This window comes from Dipodomys ordii, unplaced genomic scaffold (genome assembly GCF_000151885.1).
Source record: "Dipodomys ordii isolate 6190 unplaced genomic scaffold, Dord_2.0 Scaffold7, whole genome shotgun sequence".
In the NCBI taxonomy this organism is placed as follows: domain Eukaryota; kingdom Metazoa; phylum Chordata; class Mammalia; order Rodentia; family Heteromyidae; genus Dipodomys; species Dipodomys ordii.
In genome coordinates this window covers 22,849,666-22,872,808 of record NW_012267223.1, presented here as the reverse complement: position 1 = coordinate 22,872,808, position 23,143 = coordinate 22,849,666, and the positions used below count along the sequence as shown (strand labels likewise).

Here is a 23,143-nt window from a genome sequence, read left to right as displayed (position 1 = left end):
AAAAAAATTCTAAACAGAAAAGAAAGAAAAACAAATACCTGCTGGCTGTAATCCTAGCTACTCAGGAGGCTGAGACTGAGAATCACAGTATGAAGCTAGCCCAGGCAGAAAAATCTGACGGATGGCTTAAGTGGTAGAGTGCTACCTCTGAGGGGTAAAGCTAAGGGATGGGGCCCAGACCCTGAGTTCAAGTCCCAGGACTGGTACTAAGTAAATAAATAAAATCAGTTGCATTGAACTGTGCAACTTGCAGTTTGAGGGGCGGTCACATGGAGACAATCGTGGCGAGACCACACTCACATATGAGTCAGGGCACATACTGTGGGCCGCAGTGGAGCCAGTGCTCCTTCCTCCTTCCCCTGGTCCATCAGGGGGGTCTGTCCCCTGGGCAGCAGAAGGCCAGGCCTCAGCTGAGCCGGGAGGTGTGGCAGTCAGGGCTAGCCTGCCACCACTGGGGCCTCCTGGGAGCAAGATTAGCGCTGGCACTGGAGTTCCTCACATTTGCCACGCCACACATACTCACCTACCAAAGAGCCAGTGGGTCAGGCAACTTCTCCAGCACCCCCTGGCAGGTTGGGCAACCCCCTCCAGCCCCCGGCCCCTCCAGGTCTGACTTGGGTGTTGTTTCCTTCTCCACCTGGCTGGCTGCCTGTGCTTGTTCTTCAGAGCCGGCCTGAGGCCCGCCTCCAATTGGGTACATTCTTTCTGGGTCAAGGCCACTGGGCCCTGTCCCAAGGCCCTGCCACCTCTCCATTCTGGTCCCTGAGGTTGTGTTGCCTGTGCGTGGCTATGAGTTCCACTCCGGCTTCTCTCCTGCTTTGGAGGACCAGGGACCCCTTTAAATTCATTCTCGCTTACTGGGGTGTAGCCAGGGAAGGAGTATGTTGAGAGTTTCAAGTTGGAAGGCCTTGGGGAGAGTGGTGTGGTGGGAAGGGAGTTCCTGTGGCGTTAGCAGCTGACTTGCCTGAGGCTCTGCAGCTGGCTCTAGGAGCAGAGGCCAAACCAGCCCAGATCCATCTCTGCTCTCTGCTTCCCGACACAGTCTAGGAAGCACTGCCCAAGAGAAAATGTCTATGACAACAAGAATATTCTAGTACCCATGAATCACCCATGGTGGCTATTGAAAGCACTCTAGCCAGGGTAACCAAGAAGCTGAATTGTACATTGTATTTACTTTCCATTAACATTTTTTTTCAATTGTAGGGCTTGAACTCTGGGCCTGAGCACTGTCCCTCAGCTCTCTAGCCCAAGGCTAGCACTCTACCACTTGGGCCACAGCGCCACTTCCAGTTTTCTGATGGTTAATTAGAGATAAGAGTCTCACAGCCTTTCTTGCCAAGGCTGGCTATGAACTGCAAGCCTCAGATCTCAGCCTCCTTATTAGCTAGGATTACAGGTGTGAGCCACTGGCACCCAACTCTTTCCATTAACTTTAACCTAAATGGCTAAATGTGGCCAGCAGCTGCCTTGTGAGCTTTATTTACTTTGCAGGTACTAGGGCTTAAATTCAGACTTTCACACTTGGTGGGCTGGTGCTCAACCACTTGAGCCTCACCTCTAGTCCAACATTTTAGCTGATTAATTAGAGATGGAGGCTTATGGACTTTTCAGCCCAGGCTGGCTTCAAACCTTAATCTCGCAGGTCTCAGTTTCCTTGAAAAGCTAGGATTACAGGCATGAGCCACAGGCACTCAGCCTCATGAGGTTAGGCAATTTCAATGGAGTAGTGTGGATTTTCATGGGCTCTGATCGGGGCTTCAAACACTTGGGCAAGGTGTCACCCCACTTTGAAGGGTCTGTGAAGGCCTCCTAAAAAAGGGCCTTCCTTCCTTCCTTCTTTCCTTCCTGCTGGTCAATCCAAAATACGAGCCTCACAAAATTTCCTGTCCAGGCTGGCTTCGAACTGCAATCCACAGATCTCAGCTTCCCGAGTAGTTACTATTACAGACATGAGCCAATGGTGCCTGGCCCAAACTGGAAGTCTAAAACATCAGCTTGGAAGGTGTTGATCAGCATTAGATAAAATGGAAAACCACATGTGATGGCCTGCAATTCCGACTACCCTGGAAGCTGAAGTAGGAGGATTGCTTGAATTCAGAAGGTCCAAGCCAGCCTTGGTAACATAGTCAAGGCCCCAACTCAAAAACAAAACAAAACAAAAAAGGAGGGGAGTAACACTGTGGCTCAATTAGTAGAGCACTAGCCTGAGCAAGAGTAGCTCAGGGACAGTGCCCTGGCCCTGAGTTCAAGCCCCAAGACCAGCAAAAAATAAAAATAAACCTGAAAAAAAGTGTGTGTGTGTGTGTGTGTGTGTGTGTGTGTGTGTGTGTAATTGGTTGTTTACTACTGATGGGAGTGGCAAACATTTCAAACCCCATGGCTGGAGTGTGTCCTGCATCTGTGGAACTCCTGGCTTGACCACCGACCCTACCCTCCACCCCAAGACCCGCTGATGATGAAGGCTCACACTGATGATGGCCTGCTGGGCCTCGTTGTTGTGGACCAGCTTCGCTCTCTCCAGAGCCTTCTCAAAGTTGTTCACTGCTGACTCGAAGTCTCTGAGCTTCACTGGAGAGCAAAGGGAGAGGGCACAGCAAGAATGAGACACTGTGTGTCCTCGATGGAGCCCTGGCCTCGCACACAGCTACTCCCAGGACCCATTAGAAGTGTCTGCAAGGGGGCATCAGCCCCAGCCCTGGGCAGCTCCACCACGTTGCTTACCCCATTCCTGGTACATGTCACCACTGAGGACAGGGCTGGAACCTAGGGCCCGAGCCTTAGATCCTAGGCTTTCCAAGGGGAGTGGGGAAGCCATCGTACAGAAGGGACCACTGTACACATCATGTGCCTCCAAGATAAGAAACACCACCCCATCTTGTCCACTCTGGAGATTGTTCCAAAGAAATGGATACTTCTTTTTGGTTGGTCATAGGGCTTCCTCAAAGCTAGTGTGCTATCACTTTGAGTCACAGATCCACTTCCAGTTTTTAGGTGATTAATTGGAGAGAAGAGTCTCAGATTTTCCTGCCTGGCCTGGCTTTGAACCACAATCCTCAAATCTCAGCTTCCTGAGTAGCTAGGATTATAGGCAAGAGCCACCCAGTGCCCAGCAAATTGATACTTTTTTTGTGTGTGGGTACCAGGGCTTGTCTCTTACTTGGCTTTTTGGCTCAAGGATTATGTTTTACTACTTGAACCACAGCTCTATTGGTGGCTTTTCTGGAGATGAGTCTCTTGAATTTGTGTGGCTTCAAACCAAGATCTTCAGAGCTCAGTCTCTTGAGTAGCTGGGATTACAGTTATGAGCTGAAATAGATACTTTTTTAATAGTCATTCAAATTTTTCAAGGACACTAGATGTCTGGGAACCAGTGGTGCACTGTAATCCTAGCTACTGGGGAGGCTGTCTGATGATCACAGTTTGAATTTAGCCAGAGTAAGAAAGTCTGTCAAACTTTTATCTCCAATTAACCACCCAAAAGCCAGAAGTAGAGCTGTGTCTCCAGAAGCAAAATACAAACCTTGAGTGAAAAAGCTAAGGGGTAGCACTCAGGCCCTGAGTTCAAATCCCAGTACAGGCATACACACAGAAAAAAAGTTATATAAGCTATTGTTTTGAATTAAGCAACTCCCAACCGTGACTTGTTCAAAGTCATATGCTGAAATTAAGCTGTTTATCATACCTCAGGAGAAATCAGGATTAAGGAGATAACAAGGTTTCTCAAATGAGCCAGTTTCACAGCATGAAAAATGAAGTTCCCTCTGCCTTAATCCTTACAACAAAAAGGCATCCAGTTGCTTTCTGCTTTCTATGTCCCTGTTCCCACCTTAGAAGAAAAGAGCTTTGATGTTTACTTCTTTAAAAATCTAAATGCAGGGGCTGGGAAGGTGGCTCAGTGGTAGAGCGCTTGCCTTGCATGCCTGAGGCCCTGAGTTCGATTCCCCAGCACCACATAAGCAAAAAGAAAAAAGCCGGAAGTGGCGCTATGGCTCAAGTGGTAGAGCGCTATCCTTGAGCTGAAGAGCTGAGGCGCCCAGGCCCAGAGTTCAGGCCCCACGACCGGACCAAAAAAAAAAAAATCTAAATGCATTTACTAAGAGATGAGGGCTTGCTATGTTGCCCAGGTTGATCTTGAAGTCCTAGGCTCAAGCAATCCTCCTGCCTAAGACTCCTGAACTGTGACTAAATGCGTGTTTCGCCTCGCCTTGCCTTGCAGGGTTTTATAATTTGCACCTAGTAGAATTCAGCATTCAACATTACAGTATGATAACTTTCAATAACTATGTAGAATTGTGCAATGGCCACAACAATCCAGTTTAACAACATTTCCATCACTCAGAAAGGCTCTTTTGAGGGGCTGGGAAGGTGGCTCAGTGGTAGAGTGCTTGCCTTGCATGCATGAGGCCCTGGGTTCTATTCCTCAGCACCACATAAGCAGAAAAAGCTGGAAGTGGCGCTTTGGCTCAAGTGGTAGGGCGCTAGCCTTGAGCTGAAGAGCTGAGGGACATTGCTCAGGTCCAGAGTTCAGGCCCCATGACCAACAAAAAAAAGAAAGGCTCTTTTGAAAGCCGAGCACTAGTGGCTCATATCCCTGTAATCCTAGGTACTCAAGAGGCTGAGATATGAGGATCTCAGTTCTAAGGGTGCCTAGATAGACAAATCCCAGAGACTTTTTATCTCCAAATACCAGCAAAGTGCCAGAAGTGGAGGTGTGGCTTAAGTGCCAGAGTACCAGATATGAGTGAAAAAGCCAAGCAAGAGTACAAAGCTTGAGCCAGGCATCACTGGCTCATGCCTGTAATCCTAGCTACTCAGGAGTCTGAGCTCTGAGGATCATGGCTCAAAGCCAGCCCAGGCAGGAAAGTCCATGAGACTCTTATCTCCAGTAAACCACCAGAAAACCAGAAGTGGCACTGTAGCTCAAATGGTAGAGTGCTAGCCTTGAGCTGAAGAGCTGAGGGACAGCGCCCAGGCCCAGAGTTCAAGCCCCATGGCTGACAAAAAAAAAAAAAAGAGTACAAGGCTTGGAGTTCCAGCCCCTAGTATCATGTGTGTGTGCACACACACACACGCGCACACCCCGGCACTAGACAATGAGCTAGGGTATAGTAGACACTTGCCTAGCAAGCCAGAAACCCCACATTCACAGAGAAAGTGTTTTAACACATAGGCTCTGTTACTATGTACAGCTTAAGTTCTGTGTCTTTCATAAAAGATTTAAGTGCTGGGAGCTTGGACCTCAGGGTGGTGATGCAGAACAGTCAGATGGGAGGTTGCCGGGAGCCCAACTCTCAGCAGGAATTAGGGTAGTTTTCATGCAGTTCCTTGGCAACATTCAAGAAAAGGTTGTTTTAAAAGTTTGGGCTGCATCCAGCTCTCTGGCTTCCTGTTTGGCCATACGATTACCTGTTCTTACGGGCGTTCCTGCCATTGCTAGATGCCATCTATAGTGAAGTCAAGAAAGAAGCCTTCGGGGCTGGGAAGGTGGCTCAGTGGTAGAGCGCTTGCCTTGCATGCCTGAGGCCCTGGGTTCAATTCCCCAGCACCACATAAGCAAAAAGAAAAAAGCTGGAAGTGGCGCTATGGCTCAAGTGGTAGAGTGCTAGCCTTGAGCTGAAGAGCTGAGAGACAGTGCCCGGCCCAGAATTCAGGCTCCACGACCGGACCAAAAAAAAAAAAAGAAAGAAAGAAGCCTTCCCAGATCTGGGCACTGGTGGCTCACACCTGTAGTCCCAGCTACTCAGAAGGCTGAGATCTGAGGATCATGGTTCAAAGTCAGCCCAAGCAGGAAATCCATGAGACTCTTATCTCCAGTTAACCACCAGAAAACCAGAAGTGGTGTTGTGGCTCCAAGTGGTAGAATGCTAGCCTTAAGCAGAAGAGCTCATAGACAGCACCCAGTCCCAAGTTCAAGCCCCATGACTGACAAGTACAAAAAAAAAAAAAGAATCCCCAGTGCCATGTCTCTAAACCTTCTAAACTATAAGGCAAACAAACTCCTCTACAGCGTAGCTTGCCTTGTGGATTTTGCAAAATAGACTTAATACTTTGAAGATGACATGTTGCTGTGTTGGTCTGTAGCTGAGCTCCTTATTGGCAGGAACAGTTCTTGGTGGGGGTGGGTGGGTGGGGGTCCCATGCCCCTAACTGTGATTTGCTTGAAGCAGGCACTTGGAGTATGCTGGTCAAAATAGTGTGACATGGGTCTGAAGGCTGAGAAATGGCACATGGGCCTCTCTAAGGTTGTACCTTGTGCCTGTGCCACCAGAACACTGGCATTCAGCTGCCACTCGATGTCCCCTTCTTCCTCTGCATACTGCTGAGACTTCTCACCATAATTCTGCGCCTGCCAGGCCTGGTCCAGTTCCAAATAACAGCGACCGATCTCGTGAAACAGCCAGGTCTTTTCCAGGGTAGTTTTGGCCAGAGGGATCTTCTCTTCCCACCTAGAGAGGAGAAGAACCAGGGTCAGCGTCCCCTTACACTTAGCATGTAGACAAGGAGACCAAAGCTTTCTGCTGGGCAGCAGAATAAAACTTCCTCTCTCTAACTGCAGTCCACGATGGATTCAATAAGCATTAACCTATTTCAAAACTCCTAAAAGTATTTTAGTAGCATCTATGGGGTCAAATTTGTCAACATCATTGGGAATAATATTTAGAAGCAGGGCTGGGAAGGTGGCTTAGTGGTAGAGTGCTTGCCTTGCATTATGAGGCCCTGGATTCAATTCCTCAGTACCACATAAGCAGAAAAAGCCAGAAGTGGCACCGTGGCTCAAATGTTAGAGTGCTAGTCTTGAGCTGAAGATCTGAGGGACAGAACCCAGGCCCAGAGTTCAGTCCCACAACTGACCAAAAAAAAAAAAAGAAACAACATATGAAGGTGCTCTCCTGTTTAGCAGGAGCTTTGCTTATCTTTTTCTTAAAAAAAAAAATATTGGCCAGGCACTGGTGGCTCATTCTAGCTACTCAGGAGGCTGAGATCTCAGGATTGAGGTTCAAAGCCCACCTGAGCAGAAAAGTCCCCAGGAGACTCTTATCGCCAATTAACCACTCAAAAAATAGAAGTGGCACTGTGGCTCAAGAGGTAGAGCTATATCCTTGAGCACAAAGAGGCTCAGGGATAGCACTTAGGCCCTGAGTTCAAGCCCTACAACTGACAACAACAATAATAATGATAACAATAATGCTTATTGTATGTGTGTATGTGTATGTCTACACTAATCCTGGGGCTTGAACTCAGGGACTGGACGCGGTCCATTAGCGTTTTTGCTAAAGGCTAACTCTCTACCACAGCTCTACTTCTGGCATTTTGATGGTTAATTGGAGATAGGAGTCTCATGGACTTTCCAGTCTGGGCTGGTTTCAAACAGTTATCCTCAGATCTCAGCCTCCGGAATAGCTAGAATTACAGTAGTAAGCCACCAGTGCCTGGCTCTAAGTACATCTTTGTTTGTGTGTGCCAGTACTAGGGCTTGCAATTAGGGCTTGGGCACTGTCTCTTAGCTTTTTTGCTCAAGGTTGGTGATCTACCATTTGAGCCACAGCTCCATTTCCAGATTTTTAGGGGTTAATTGAAGATAAGAGTGTCACAGGGGCTGGGTGCTGGTGACTCACGCCTGTAATCTGAGCTACTCAGGAGGCTGAGATCTGAGGATCTTGGTTCAAAGCCAGCCTGGGCAGGAAAATCTATGAGATTCTTATCTCCAATAGAGAAGTGACGCTGTGGCTCAAGTGGTAGCCTTGAGCTGAAGAGCACAGGGATAGCACCCAGGCTGAGTTCAAGCCCCAGGACAGACAAAAAAAAAAAAGAGTGTCACAGAGTTCTCCTGCTTGACTTGGCTTTTTTTTTTTTTTTTTTTGGTCTGTCGTGGGGCTTGAACTCAGCAGCGCCACTTCCAGCTTTTTCTGCTTATGTGGTTCTGAGGAGTCAAACCCCAAGGCCTCATTGCACACAAGGCAAGCGCTCTATCACTGAGCCATCTTCCCAGCCACCTCTCCCCCACCTTCGTGCTTGAGTTGGCTTTGATCCTCAGTCCTCAGATCTCAGCCTCCTGTGTAGGCACCTCTACCTAATAAGTACTCCGCTTCTGATTACTGGGAATTTTTGATAAAAATGTTCAAAAGTGGCTTGTTAGCGATGGGAAAGTAGCTTCTTATAAGAGCACCTGCTTTACAGGCACAAGGCCTTGGGTTGGATATCTAGCAACAACAACAAACAATGTGGTTTGGGTGGATCCAGTGGGTCATGCCTGTAATCATTGCTATTCAGGAGGTTGAGGTCTGAGGATTATTGTTTGAAGTCAGCCTGGACCAGAAAGCCCATGAGACTCTTATCTCCAATTAACTACCAAAAAAGCAGGAAGTGGAACTGTGGCTCAAGTGGTAGAGTGCAAGGCTTGAGCAAAAAATTCTCAGGGACAACTCATAGGCCCTGAGTTTAAGCCCCAGGACCAGCACACAACAAACAAACAAACAATAACAAAAATAACCAAACCATGGTTTACCAATGGTCACAGAGCAGAGCCAAGAACCAAGCCCAAGTCTTCTGATAACACTTTTCCTGGCATTCCAGAATAGAATCCTAGAGCGATGGAGGGGAGTCCCAGCCCCACGAGGATGAAGGTGGTTCTCAAGGCACTCACGTGTCGATGGCTTGCTGGAATTTCCCCACTCTGGCAAAAACCCTGCCAATGTTGTCGAGGGCTCTTGATTTTGCATCAGGAAGGTCACTGTGGAGAAGAGACAAAATGAGCCATTCTCCCAGAAACTGGCTTTTTGGAACACTGTGAAACTGGAAATGGAGAAGAATGCAGGCCTTGGGCATTAGGGGTTCTAGGTAAAGGGACAAGGTACAAGGCTGTGATACGCAGTTCCTTTAGTACCCTGGGCCAATATGGCCTTATGGGGACTTTTCTGGAGGACAATAAATGGGTAACTTGTAAAGTGTCCCTTTATTTGTGTAAGTTCCCTTTATGGAATTTACATCAATAAGACAATGAGATAAAGAGGGAAATTTTTGCTGGCTCAGTGGCTCATGCCTGTAATGCCAGATACTCAGGAGGCAGAAATTGGAAAGATCACCATCCCAGACTAGCAAGGGCAAAAAGTAGAAGATCCTATTTTAAAAATTACTAAAGCAGGGCTGGGAATGTGGCTTAGTGGTAGAGTGCTTGCTTAACATGCATGAAGCCCTGGCTTCTATTCCTCAGTACCATATATGCAGAAAAAAAAAAAAAACAGAAGTAGCGCTGTGGCTCAAGTGGTAGAGTGCTAGCCTTGAGCAAAAGAAGCTCAGGGAGAGTGCCCAGGCCCTGAGTTCAAGCCCCAGGGCTGACACACACACACACACAAATTACTAAAACAAAAAGGTCTCATGGGCATTGCTCAAGTGGTAATGTTTACTTACCTAAACTCAAGCCCTAAATTCAATCCCATCTCAGAGAGAGAGAGAGAGAGAGAGAGAGGCAGAAAGATACAGCCAGAGACTTCAAATTTATTCATATGATTATAAAAACGTTTTTGCAGGTCTCAATACACTGTCCACATCTTTTTATCTTGTTCTTTGACTGTCCCTCCCTTTGCCTATCATCCTAAATTCTAAAGAAAGGCCCAACTAAACAATGAAGACAGTAACTACAAAATAGTCCATATATATGTGTAAAACCCCGACACTGGCAACTCAAAGTCAGAGTGTGGAATGCCCCTCCTGATTCTAGTGCTGTGTACCAAAGAACATGAAGCATATAAATCATGCAAAGTTTAACTTGCAGAAAAGCAGTGTTTGTCTAAAAAACTAGCCCAGGGAGGTAGATCCTTCCATCTTTTCAGAGTGCTGCACCTTCAATAAACCCTATTTCTTTCCCACCATCAACTCCTTCTTCCAAGTATTAGCTGGATTTCCTTCTTTCATTTGTTGGTTCCTTCCTTCCAACCTCTGTCTCTCCTCTCCCTCCCTCCCTCTCTTCCTTAGCTCCTGCACCAGCCCAAGTATTGGCTTTCAAGTGGCAAGCAGATGGACTATGAACAATCATAATTTATCATAAAAATAGTTTCTTGGCCTGGGAAGGTGGCTCAGTGGTAGAGCGCTTGCCTTGCATGCCTGAGGCCCTAGGTTTGATTCCTCAGCACCACATAAGCAGAAATAGCCAGAAGTGGCTCTGTGGCTCAAGTGGTAGAGTACTAGCCTTGAGCTGAAGAGCTCAGGGACAGCACCCAGACCCAGAGTTCAGGCCCCACAACTGGCAAAAAAAAAAAAAAAGTTTCCCTTAGTATCGGTTATTTTTTTCCCCTGGTACTGGGGAATCAATCTAGGGCCTCATACATGCTAAGAAAGAGACCTATCACCACCAGTGGCAGAATGATACAATGATCCCTAGCATCAATATAATAATAATAATAATAACAATAATACACAGCAGCAATGGGAAGAAGCACAATCAAGTCTTTAAGTACTTAAGAAATAAATAAATGAAGGGCCTGGGTCCTGAAGAAGCCACACTCAGACAAGTATATGGGGAGAGGGACATGCAGAATTTACATGTTTAACTAGACTCGGGAGGTGAGGCCGGCTTGGCATGAAATAGGAAGGAGCATTGTTAAGGAACACCTTTATTTAGTCAGTTGGCACACACTTATTATGTGCCATTTATATGCCAGGTGCTGGAATACAAGAGCCCCTTCCACAGTTCAAAGTCTGAAAGGGCAAACAGGAAGCCTGCAGAGAGGAGCACTGGAGTGAGAGATCTATATCCCTCCTCCCTCCCCACCCCCAGCGCTGGTGGCAATGATTGACAAGTGCAGGTGAAAGGAACCCACAGGAGGGCACAATGCCAGTGACCCTATGAGGAGTCTAAGGTCTGCAGCAGAGTTCTGTGCTGGCAGGTACACAGGTTGCCTGGAGCCCAGAGAAAAGCCTGGTCAAGTGCAGGCAAAGTCAGGACAAGAAGAGTAGGCTGACCGGGCAATGGTGGCTCATTCCTATAATCCTAGCTATTCAGGAAGTTGAGATCTGAGGATTATAATTTGAAGCCAATCTGGGTAGGGAAGACCATAAGACTCTTACGAACTCCCTTAGCTTTGTACTAAGGGAGAGTGTTCTGGCCCCAGGACTGACACACAGATAAAAACAAAATCACAGGGTAGTCTTGGCTGAGTGGGGCACTGGCACTTCATCTTAAGCACTTGGTTGATCTTTCAGGGCAGAGCCAGCGAAACTGCAGGAAGCCTAGGTCAGAGAAAATGACAAGTTAAGGAGGGTCTGGGCTGAGTTGTGGGAAAGAAACAGAAGATACACACAAGATATGATTGGCCAAGGTTATGAACAGGAGAGGAGACTTCTGGCTTGGGGTGTGAGTGGTCCAGGTATCATCTTTAGGCTTAGGGAACCCTGGAACAAGAAGTTTGGGAGCATTAACAAGGGATTCTGATTTGAGCAGACTATGTTTGAGATTCTTATGAGATCTTCTGAGGAAAAGGCTATAGGTCTGAGCTAGGCAGAGAAATCTGGCCAGAAGTAATCTCCATGAGTGATGGCTGGATCCAAGGTACTATCTACATTCACGTCTTTTTTTTTGGTGGGGGGGGTAAGGGCTTGAACTCAGGATCTGGGCACTGTCTTTGAGTTTCTTTTGCTCAAGGCTAGTACTCTACCACTTGAGCTACGGCACCACTTCCAGCCTTTTCTGTTTATGTGGTACCAAGGAATCAAACCCAGGGCTTCATGCATGCTAGGCAAGCACTCTACCACTGAGCCACATTCCCAGCTCCTACATTCACATCTTACATAAATTCCCAATCCCTGTCAGTGGGTATTCTTATGCCTTCACTGGAAGTGAAGAAATAGAGGTAAGGAGCAACAATCAAGTTCATACTACTCTAAGTGAGAGCCAGGAATCAAAGACATATCTGTCTTCAACCCTGGGTTTTTTTTTTCTTTTGTCTCCTACTTCTTGAATGTGGTTGTTTTCCTGATCAGTACTGTGGAGACACCAACTAGGAGCCGATGGCATCTGGGGTATAGCTAAGTGAAAAGAAAAGAGCAGGAGACAGGAGTAGTCAGGGAAGTCTGAGCAATCGATGGGTGCTGGAGGCTGGCAGTGCAGGGGTGGGAGTCGAGAGGGCCTCCAGGGAGAGCCAACTGCAAGCAAAGAACAAAGTTCCATTTGGCAGCAGGAGAGGAGAGTTGATAGATGAAGTATAGTGTATCTCTGGATATGTGTGAGAGCAGCCAGACAGAGACAGTGAGAGGGGTGAGTAGCAGCTGTGGCTAAAGGTACTGAGTGAAAATGAGGTGTTATGGTTGGAATATAAAGTGTCCCCTTAGAAGGCTCATGTGTTGAAAGCTTGATCCCCAACTGATAGTGCTATGGAGAAGTGGCTGGGTCGTGATGCTAGCATCACCACTGGGTTAATCCACTGATAAGTTTGTACTAAAGGAGCTATTAGGAGGTGGGGCCTGGTTGGAAGAGGTGTGTTGTTGTTAGGCATGTCCATGGGGGGAAAGGGAGTGCATTTAGTTCTTGGCTTCTTTCTCTCTCTGCTTCCTGGCTACCAAGAAGTGAGTAGTTTTCCACCATGTCCTACTCCATGACTTTTCTGCCTTCCCTTAGTGCTAAGAGCAACGGAGCAAGCCCACAGTGAACTGAAGCTTCTACAATGGTAAGGCAACATTTATCTTTCCTGCTTGGGGTTACTTATCTTGTCACAGCAATGAAAAATTAACACATGGCATCATGGGAGAATGGGGAGGTGGCCCTTAAAGGTTGGAACCAGGATTCCCAGAAAGTAATGGCTCCTTCTCAGGAAACCCTCAAGTCTTAAGAGGAGCTCATTTCTGGAAGAGCTGATACTGCTATCATTATGAATACTAGGTCTCTCTCTCTTGCTCTCCTTTTTTTTCTTTTCAGGGCTGGGGGTTGAACCCTGGGCCTTTAGATGCCAGGCAAGTGCTCTAACACTGTGCCACATCTCCAGCCCTATGGCCCAAATGCTTGACATGTGTTTCTGCATTCCATCCTCCTGTCCACCCTAGGGTAGGAACTATTATGTCTACTGGGCTGAGGAAGAAACACTGAAGTGACTTCCCCCAGATCCCACAGCTGGGTGGTGTTAATTCCGAAGCCCAGGTCTGCTTGACTCCAGAACCCATGCTCTGGGTCAGCACCAAAGTTTGCAGGGTGCTGCTTAACCCCACCCCACCCACTTTCTCCTCCCTCCTCTTGGCCTGACCATACTTGCTCAGCGCTCTCTCCAGTCTTAAGCTTCCTTCTGCCTCAGGCCTTCCCAGAGATCATGTGCTCCCTAGGTCAGGCAACAACTCCTGGAGACATTTCTCATAGAAGTAGATCCCATGCTTTTACTTTTTGTACCTATCACAATTACAATCAAGCATCAGTGTGGCTATCTCTCTGACATCTGCAGGGAAATGACCCTAATGTCTGGTCACTGTTGTGTTCCAGTGCCTAGTAGTATCTGGCAGGTCTAGGTCTTGATGCATGCTTGTTAAGATGATATAAGAATAAAAATACCCCAATGAGCCAGGCCACTGAAAGCTTTTTGGAATTTTGAACCATGATGCTCCTTTTCGTAGCCAGGCAACAGTGGCTCTATACCTATAATCCTAGCTACTCAGGAGGCTGAGATCTAAGGATCATGATTCAAAGCCAGCGTAGGCAGGAAAGTCTGAGAGATTCTTATTTCCAATTAACCATCAAAAAAGAAAAAGAAAGAAAGAAAAGCCAGAAGTGGAGCTGTGGCTCAAGTGATAGAGCACCAGCCTTGAGTGGAAAAAACTAAAGGACGGTACCCAGGCCCTAAATTCAAGTCCTAGTACACACACACACACACACACACACACACACACACACACACACACACTTAACAGTCTTAGTTTGTCTTCTACCCTTGGTCCTGGGCAGGTGAACACTACCTTGGTCATACAGGGCAGATTATGGGAGCTAAGTCCCCAGCATCCATAACAAGGTCTGGGCAAGAGCCCCTCATCCCACTCCTTGGCAGGCCTGGGCCCTGGCCACCCGAGGCACTCACTTTTCCTTGGCGATCTCCAGGTCCTTCCTGTGGCTCTGCAGGGCTGCTACCATCTGCCCCAGCTCAATCTGGGCGTTCCCTATGCAGCTGTACAGGTTCCCAACCAGTTCATCCTTGTTGGGCACCTCTTCTTTGTTCCATTCCAGTACCTTCTTCAGCACTTTTTCTGCCTTCTGAAGACTCCCTTCGGCACTGCCGCTGGTCAGCACTGGGCAGAGAAGGTGGTGATGTGGGGGCGAGGGAGGGTAGCCTGCTTGTAGTTGATGGGGCTGCTTCCCCCCCACCATCCCTCCCCCCACAGGTGAGAAGAGGCTGGGCCTCAGGCTCCTCAGTTGCTTCCTCCCTACCTGGCAAGGACCGGAAGTCCTGCCCCATCCCCCTGAGAACACTACCCACACATGTCGATGTCCTCCAGGCTCTTAAGGATGTAGTGGGCTGTCTCTGAGGGACGGCGTTTACGGTCCCTCAGCCATTTCTCTTGCATCAATTTCCGGTCCCGCTGCCTGGCGTAGATGGGCTTCTGCTGCCTCCAGAAGTTGCAGCGGGTGTCCAGGTAATTGATGCCTGTCATGATGAGGTCCTCCACGGTCAGGCCGCTCTTGATGGTCCCTTTGGTGAGTTCTGTGAGGAAGGAGTGTGAGAAGACACCAGTCACAACAGTTGTCTGTAGGAGGTGTCGCCTATCTAGGCTTGGGGAGGTGTGTCTCCACTGTGGGACCTCTTGGTCAGAACTTTGGTTAGATGTATGGGAACAGTTGAGAGCTTGTTGGGGCAGAATAGCTTTAGGTTGAGGCCAGAAGACCCCTTTCAGATACTCCCTTGGTACAGGGCATTCATGGCAAGCTGATAAAGGAGCTATCTCTAGGAAATCCCAATCCTCAGGGATTCCCCTCTTGAGCTGTGGTCTCAGAAGAAAATGAGCCTAAATGCAAAACCTAGTCCAGGTTTGCCAGTGCCCAGTGATTGCCCAGATGCCAAGTATGCTGGTGCATGCTGGGAACTAGGGGGGGTGTGCCCATGTCCTGTCCACAGCCTGGCCAGAGGTAAAAGCTGGCCCCAATGCTGCAAGGCCACTTGCGGGTATTGCTCAGTCTACTCCTGCCCTCCAAAGCAGGTCCTCTGGAGAGCAGGAAGCTTTCAGGCCTGTTACCAAGGATATGTGGCAGCAGTAAACTGTGTCACAACCCTACAGGGAACCCTGAAGATGACCTTGGGACACCAGTTCTGGAATGGAGGCATTTGCTTCAAGGATGACCCCTGCTCAGGCTTATCAGCTCATAGCAATACTCCCATTCCCAAGCTTATGGGAGACAGCCATTTCAAGGCTTTGTCAAACTCTGTCCAGTCATTGGCAGCAGAGTGTGGTGGAAAGAGGGTTAGACAGAGTTCTGCTGTCACTAACTTGCTTGTCATCCTATGCATGTAGTAAATTCTATTTCCTTTTTTTTTGGTTGTTGGACGTGGGCCTTGAACTCAGGACCTAGGCACTGTCCCTGAGCTCTTTTTACTCAAGGCTAGTGCTCTACCACTTTGAGCCACACCACCACTTTTAGTTTTCTGGTGGTTAATTGGAAATAATACTCTCACAGGGACTTTTCTGCCCAGGCTGGCTTTGAACCGCAATCCTCAGATCTCAGCCTCCTGAGTAGCTAGGATTATAGGCATGAGCCACCAGCGCCTAGCAAATTCTATTTCCTTATCTATGAAATGAGGGGTTGCAGTATTATAGTATTGCATGTGATAAGATTCTAGAACCTGTTACCAGGTTTCCTTTGCTCATTGTGCAGATTGAAGGCTCAAGGGATGGCCCTCTAGGGACTCTGATCTAAAATATACCCCAAGACTTGCATGTTAACACTTGATTCCAGCTGATGGTGCTACAGAGAGGTGGTGGAACCTTGAGTTGATGAGACCTAATGGGAGGAAGTTAGGTCACTGGGGGAACATCCAGGAAAAGGATATTGGGATTCCTATCCCTTCTCTCTTTGCTTTCTGGGTACCAAGAGGTGGGCAGCTCTCTTTGGAGCAATACATGCTTCCCACCATGATATTCTCTTTTACCATAGGTCCCAAAACAAAAAAGCTACCTGACTATAACACCTCTGGAACGGTCAACCAAAATAAAGCTTTCTTTTTTTCCTAAGTTGATGATTTCAGGTATTTTGTCACCGTGACAGTAAAGATGACTGACATATCAGGTCTTTCCTGTGGTACTATTGTGCTTCAGAGCACTGGCTTCTGGGATTTGACTATGAACCACGACCTTGCCTAGCTCTGTGTAAGCTTTGCTCCCTTATCTGTAAGTTAAGAATGCTAGCAAAACCTGTGCCAGGTACACGTTGACAGACATTACATGGCAGGATCTGCCTCTGGTTCATGCCCTAGGCATCCACCCCAAATTTCCTTCACCACCTGTTTTCTTAGTCCCTGTTGCCCACAAAGGGTCTGAAACCTTCATCCAACAGGAGCTTCTCCAAATACTCCTTGTCCACGTAGAGCTCTCCCAGCAGCTGGCGGACGGTCTTTTCGCTCTTGAGCGAACCCTTCCGCTTGGTCTCTGTCTTGGTGCTGTATAAGAGTTGCTTCATAGGTTGAGGCTTCTGCTGGGCTTTCATACTCTGGGAAAATGGAGCAACACCCAACAGAGCCTCAACAAGGAGCACAGAAGAACCAGCCTGGCCCCAGAGTCTGGGACTCCACATTCCTCCTCCAGGACCTGTGTGCTGAGAACTATGACATGCGGCAGGCCTGTGGGCTGGGCTACCTGTATGGGCAGGACTTACATGTCCCCAAACAAGAGGGTAACCAGGACTTGTGATACACAGGCACACGTGGTTTCAGAACCAGGAACCTTACCTCTGCCTGCTTGCTTAAGAAAGAGAGGTCCCCTTTGTTCTCCAGCTTAATGGAAGAAGGACCTGCAAAGACAGAAGCTGGAGTTCAGCTTAGTCAAGCCTCTCAGCATGACCTGTGACATTATTTGTATGTGGAAACAGCTGTCCTTGGCAGGCTGATTGGTGGAGGTTGTGGCAAAGCTGGCCCTGAACCAGCCTAGAACATAAATGACATTTGGTATAATATTCTTTTAACAGTTGGACAACTCCCACTAGCCCAAGGCCATGGCTGTTAGACTTGCAAATAGAAGAAGGCCTGGTGCCCAGGGAAAGTCTGTCCCACACCCTGCAGCCCACAGGAGCAAGCTCTTACTTGCCTATCTCCTCCCCCTACCATCAAGGTGATGGGTAAAACCAGCCCTTGGATGACACCTGCCCATTGGGGAAAAGAAGCCAGGGCCTAGGCTGGACTAGGCCAGAACCCTTTTCTATTCTGTGACTCTAGGCTAAAGACAGGCTGACTGCAAAGCCACCGTTTTAATGTGGCTTTGAGGAAAAAAACTATACCTTCCAGTGTCTAGTCTCCTCAGGGTTGGTCACCCAGTGGACAGATTTTAATCCTTGACAGCATCCATATCAGCCAAATCCAAGTATAAGACACTGTCAGCCTGGCAGTGTTCGCTCACACTCTACACCTCAGGCCTTTCCCTAAACCTAAACATCCCAAGAGCCTTGCTAGGTAAGAGCATAGCCCAAGGGTCACTCACTTCCCACAGAGTTGTTGATGGCTTCCTGGGCCTTTTGAATCCCCACTTTGAATTCCCGATCAGGCCTCAGCTTGTAGCCTCGATGATAGAAAACCAAGGCAAACTCGAAGTCGCCCATGGTGTACAGTGTCTCAGCCTTTTGTAAAATTCCCTGCAATGAGAGAAAGTCGAGACCAGGTAGACAGGCAAGGCCTTACAGGACTGAGGAGGTAAGGTAGAATGTAATGGTCATGAAATAGGAATAGGAATAGAACAGAAATAGAAATAAGAGGCAGAGGACAAGGCCCGTGACCGGTGACCTGTGAAGAGAAAATGGCATCAAACACCAGGCTGTCTAGCTGGTTCTTCAACTATGGGCAACCAGAGGTTGCTGTGGACAATGGCCAGTGGTAAGTGCAAGACCGAGTCCTCCCATCCCAGCAGTCACCTTGCAGAAGGTTGGGTCAGTCTTCAGTGAATCTTCAGCATCCTTTAGAGACTTCTCCAACTCTCCCATCTTCAGGTAGCACTTTGAGCGGGCAACCAGGCAGTTCTTGTCTCCATCCTGCATGTGAAGAGCCTGAGAAAGAAAACACTTAGATTGGAAGATGCCAGGAAGAGTAAGGTAACAGCCAGCTCAACCAAAGGGGCAATCCAAACCTTCTGAAGAGTTTCAAGGGGACCCTTTAGCATCCTGATCATTGCCTAGAGTGGTTTATCTTATTTATGTATTTACTTACTTATTTCCTCTTTTGGGGGGGGGATAGGGTCTTTTCGCCCATGGTTAGTCTTTAACTATGATTCTTCTACCTCTCCCTCCTGCTCAGCTAGAATTACAGATGTGCACAACCACATCTAACTGTACGTAGTTTATCTTGGAGAAAGTTAAATCACAGCTAGGGTGGAAGCCTATGGTTGAAATGTATGGATATGCTACTTAGTGCCAATTTCTGCAGAATCCCTCTAGCCTATTCAAGAGATGTTTTATGCACATCAAGTTCAACCCTAAACCTGATATAGAAGCATACATAACTTTCTAAATAAATTTCAAAGGCTAAGGCAAACAAAATGGATTTCAGGATGATGTTTTTTCATTGCTGAGGATTAAACCCTGGGCTCTATTAGACCTCTAAGCCTACCCGAACCCTGGCTTCTGTCCCACTCCTCTCCTTCCCCTCTGATCTCTTCCCCTCCCCTCCCCACCTCCCTTCCTCTTTCCTCTCTTCTCCTCTCCTCCAACTCTTTTTTTTTGGGGGGGTCCAGTTGTGGGGCCTGAACTCTGGGCCTGAGCGCTGTCCCTCAGCTCTTCAGCTCAAGGCTAGCACTCTACCACTTGAGCCACAGCGTCACTTCCAGCTTTTTTCTTTTTGCTTATGTGGTGCTGAGGAATCGAACCCAGGGCCTCAGGCATGCAAGGCAAGTGCTCTACCACTGAGCCACCTTCCCAGCCCCTCCTCCAACTCTTAGTGCTGGGGTTTGTTATCCAGATTGGAGTCCTATTCTCAATCTTCCTATCTTCCTGCCTCTCTCTACCTTCTGAGTAACAGGGTTATAGGCACATTCCATTGAGCCTGGTTTAAACTTCTCTGTGTGTGTGTGTGTGTGTGTGCGCGCGCACACACACACTGCCAGTACCAGGGCTTAAACTCCAGACCTCAAGCACTTGTTCTACTTTCATGTTCATAGCTAGTGGTCTACCATTTGAGCCATGCCTAGTTTAGCATTTTGCTGGTTAATTGGAGGTAGAGTCTCACAGACATTTAGGTGGCTTTGAGCCTCAGTCCTCCACATCTCCAGGATTAGAGTAGCTAGGATTACAGGCATGAGACACAGGTTCCCAGCTAAGCCTTCATTTTCAATACAGTTAATTAAGAATTATTGCCGGGAGATGGTGGTTCATGCCTATAATCCTAACTACTCAGGAAGCAGTGATCTAAGGACTGTGGTTCGAAGCCAGCCTGAGTAGGAAAGTCCATGAGGCTCTATCTCCAATAAACTACTCAGAAAAAGCTAGAAGTAGTTCTGTGGCTCAAGTGGTAGAGTGCTAGCCTTGAGCACAGAAAGGCTCAGGGACAGCACCCAGACTGAGTTCAAGCCCCAAGACTGGCCAGGAAAAAAAAAGAATTATTACCATTCCCAAGATTAAAATGAAAAATGACAGGAAAACGGAAACTCTGGTTTAGGCCTTAAACTGAGGGTGGCACTTCCTTTGCTCCCCTATCTTCTTCTGAGTGAGATCATTACCATAGTTTGCCTACCAGCCTTCCTGAGATGGCAGACTATAATATCTGTCCTTAAGACTTTCCTACTTTTCTAAGAAGAGGAAGTAGCTCCCGTCATTCCTGGAATGAGACTAGTTCTCATATGGAGCTGCTATCCCTTGGGGCAATCTTTTCTTTCTGCCTGGGCTTCTTCGGGGTGAGACTTGATTCAGTGTGAGAATGAATGGGGGCAGGGATCCCTAACTCTAATGTTCCCCCATTTGGTCATCATTTCTGTTTTAGGGTATGGCTATTGAATAAAAGGGAAAAAAGACTCTGGGTAGCCATTGAGAAGCTTATCTTTAGTGGAAGTCTTGAGATTAGTTAAGAGTGTGATCCTAACACTCCGTATGGAAGTTAAGAAGTGGGTCTCAGACTTGAGATGTAGTAGAGTTTGCCTAGCATGTGTGATACCCAAATGGATCAGATTCCCAACATTGCAGGAAGGAAAACAACTAGGCCCTTTGCAGCAAAAGAGATTGTTACAAGAATTTTTTACAGTTTATTTGTGCCAATGTACATATGTATATTGAGGTGTGTGGCACCTCAGCCCTGGGATCTGAGGGCCTGGCTCAAAGGACTCTTCCTCTGTGCCCTGCTAGTTCATTGACCTTGGGCATTTTTCTCAACTTCTGTATCAGTTTCCTTGTTTATAAAATAGAGTACTAATGCTACCTCCTACACAGGTCTGTTCTGTACTTAATACAGTGTGACTACTATCATAAAACAACACCTGATGCTCTTCCAGTAAACTGTACCATTTATATTATTGTACCTACAACTGCTGGATGCTGGTGCCTCAAGCTTGTACCTACTACCTACTCAGGAGGCTGAGTTCAAAGGATCTCAGTTTGAAGTTAACCCGAGCAGAGGAGTCTGTGAGATTTTTATAGCCAATTAATGAGCAAAAAGTGGGAAACAGAAATGTGGCTCAAGTAGTAGAGGCAGGTTTTGAGTGAAAAAGCCGAGTAAGAGTGCAAACCCCTGATTTCAAGCCTCAGTACCAGGTCACACACACACGTACAAAAGGTAACTACAATAATGCTATTTACTGACCACTTCATTTCTATAAGCAACCTTATTATTAGACTCCACTGCTTCTTCATGAAGCTTCCCAGGCAATCTCTAGCACCTGGTGGGCAATTGATTTTGCTCTGTGAAAGGTCTGTTAAGGGCTCGGAGGTAGCTCAAGTAGCTCCAGATTGCTGCTTATACAACAGGTGTGAGGCCCTGGGTTCAATCCCCAATACAACCAACCAACCAAAACAAAAAACACAGAGTGAAAGGTCACTGTTTATTGCAGAGAATGGAGAAGGCAGTTGGAGTTGGTAGAAAATGACCAAACACAGGGCATATCATCCCGTGTTGAATCAAACAGGAAACAGTGCATAGGAGGATAAAAGGGTTCTCCAGGCTCATCAGGAACCTCAGCATTACCAGGAATTGAATGTGCTGATGGACCTAGGTGTGGTGGTGTGTGCCCATGACCCCAGCACTGAGGATGCTGAGGCAGAAAGATCAGGAGTTCCAGGCGAGGTTGGAAAGAGGAAAGAAGGGAAAAGAAATGTACAAAGAATGAGAGAGAAAAGGAAAAGAAAGGGAGGAAGAGAGAGAGAGAGGGCCACAGAGAGGGAGAGGAGGAGAGAGGGAAGGAGGGAGGGAAAGGTGGTAGGTTCAGAGCCTCATTCACCACTCACGTTGCTGAAGCTCTGGGCGGCCTTAGAGAACTCCCCGCACAGGTAGAGCCGCTCGCCCTCCGCCATGTAAGAGGAAAAAGTGCTTCGAAAGATCCCAACTTCGGCCTCCGACATGGTGATTGAGTTTAGAGACGCAGACGCTGAGCAAGAGAAGGAAAGAAGCTACAGCAGAAACTCTGTGTTGTGGAAGCCCTGGTTTCTTAGCAACCGGGAGACGCAGACTGACTTCCGGTCCTGCCCCCCCGTGGGCGTGGCCAGGGCCCCGGGCACACCTCCCCACCCCAGCCCCGTGTGCGCATGCGGCTTGGCCGCCTGCCCAAGTCCTGGGACTACTAGCAGGGAGCACGTGGTCGGCGACTGCAAGGCGGCCTGCGCCCTCGGGAGCGGTCAGCGCTGGTGCACGCTCTGCAGGTCCTCCCCACGTGGAGTTGCTTTGTGGAAAGCTTGCCTTCCAAGGCAGCCAAGAAAACAAAGAAGAGTCGGAGGCAAAATTCCAAGTAGGGATAAGGCATGCATGCCTTGTGTACCTCCAGTGGAGAGAACTTGGGACTTGGAGTCAAAAGTTCTTTGTTGTCCTCTCTCTGGTCACTTCCTAACTGTATGATCCTAAGAGAAATGCAGAAGGGTTCTAAGCCATGCATAGTCCACCTGCCAAATGGTCTTGAAAATACTAGGACCCTGGGGATGTGAAGATATGCGTGATTCAGTCAAACACATTTACTGAGCACTTAATATTAAATAGCAGGCCTTGAGGAAGGTCTGTGCTGCATCCTTCCCTAACCACTCAGGGAAGATCAACAGTTGAGTGCCACTCCTGCGGAAAAGTGGAGTTAATCAGAAAATGCCACCTCCTACAAAAGAGATTTGTAGATATAGTGCAATCCAGCAGAATTTTTAAAATTTTTATTAGATACAGTGCAATCCAGCAGAATTTTTAAAATTTTTATTTTATTGTAAAGATGCTGTACAGAGGGGTTACAGTTACATGAGTAATGAGTACATTTCTTTTTTTCTTTGTCAGTTGTGAAGCCTGAACTCTGGGCCTGGGTGCTGTCCCTCAGCTCTTCAGCTCAAGGTTAGCCCTCTACCACTTTGAGCCACAGCCTTTTCTGCTTATGTGGTCCTGAGGAATTGAACCCAGGGCCTCATGCATGCAAGTCAAGCACTCTACCACTAAGCCACCTTCCCAGCCCATGAGTACATTGGTTGTTGAGCATTGTTGCCCCCTGCTTTGTTGTTCTCCCACTATCCCTTCCTTTCCCCACCTCCCTCACTCCCCCCTCCTCCTTCTTTTTGCTTTAGTAATTAAGAAGCCAATTAGGTAGTTTATGTGGAAAGGCACAGGTCTGAGAAAGAACTTACACAGAGATTTCAAGCCTTTCTGTTTGCTTGTTTAGGATTTTACTGTGTAACCCACGCTAGCTGGGACTCAAGCTCAGAGTAGCCACAAATTCATTATTCTCTTGCCTTAGCTTCCCAAATGCTAGGATTATATATAGGCCCCATTACACTCCAGCACAGGTGTACAGCATAGGAGGCACTATTTTGGTTTTTTTG

General features: G+C 47.7%; 1 protein-coding gene across 1 annotated transcript in view; it reads right to left on the bottom strand.

Annotated features, from left to right (window-relative positions):
* Ttc25 (tetratricopeptide repeat domain 25) overlaps positions 1 to 21,801 on the bottom strand; it is a 38,841-nt gene extending 17,040 nt beyond the window's left edge. Inside the window, exons 1-10 of the mRNA XM_013037973.1 lie at positions 21,587 to 21,801; positions 18,077 to 18,208; positions 17,650 to 17,800; positions 16,905 to 16,966; positions 16,501 to 16,666; positions 14,445 to 14,669; positions 14,049 to 14,256; positions 8,645 to 8,731; positions 6,250 to 6,446; positions 2,468 to 2,568 (exon numbers count right to left, since the gene is read on the bottom strand). Of these exons, the coding sequence (XP_012893427.1) occupies positions 2,468 to 2,568; positions 6,250 to 6,446; positions 8,645 to 8,731; positions 14,049 to 14,256; positions 14,445 to 14,669; positions 16,501 to 16,666; positions 16,905 to 16,966; positions 17,650 to 17,800; positions 18,077 to 18,208; positions 21,587 to 21,700 (1,443 nt within the window). The 5' untranslated portion in view covers positions 21,701 to 21,801. The remainder of the gene's footprint in view (positions 1 to 2,467; positions 2,569 to 6,249; positions 6,447 to 8,644; positions 8,732 to 14,048; positions 14,257 to 14,444; positions 14,670 to 16,500; positions 16,667 to 16,904; positions 16,967 to 17,649; positions 17,801 to 18,076; positions 18,209 to 21,586) is intronic.
* Between the last annotated feature and the right edge of the window lie 1,342 nt (positions 21,802 to 23,143).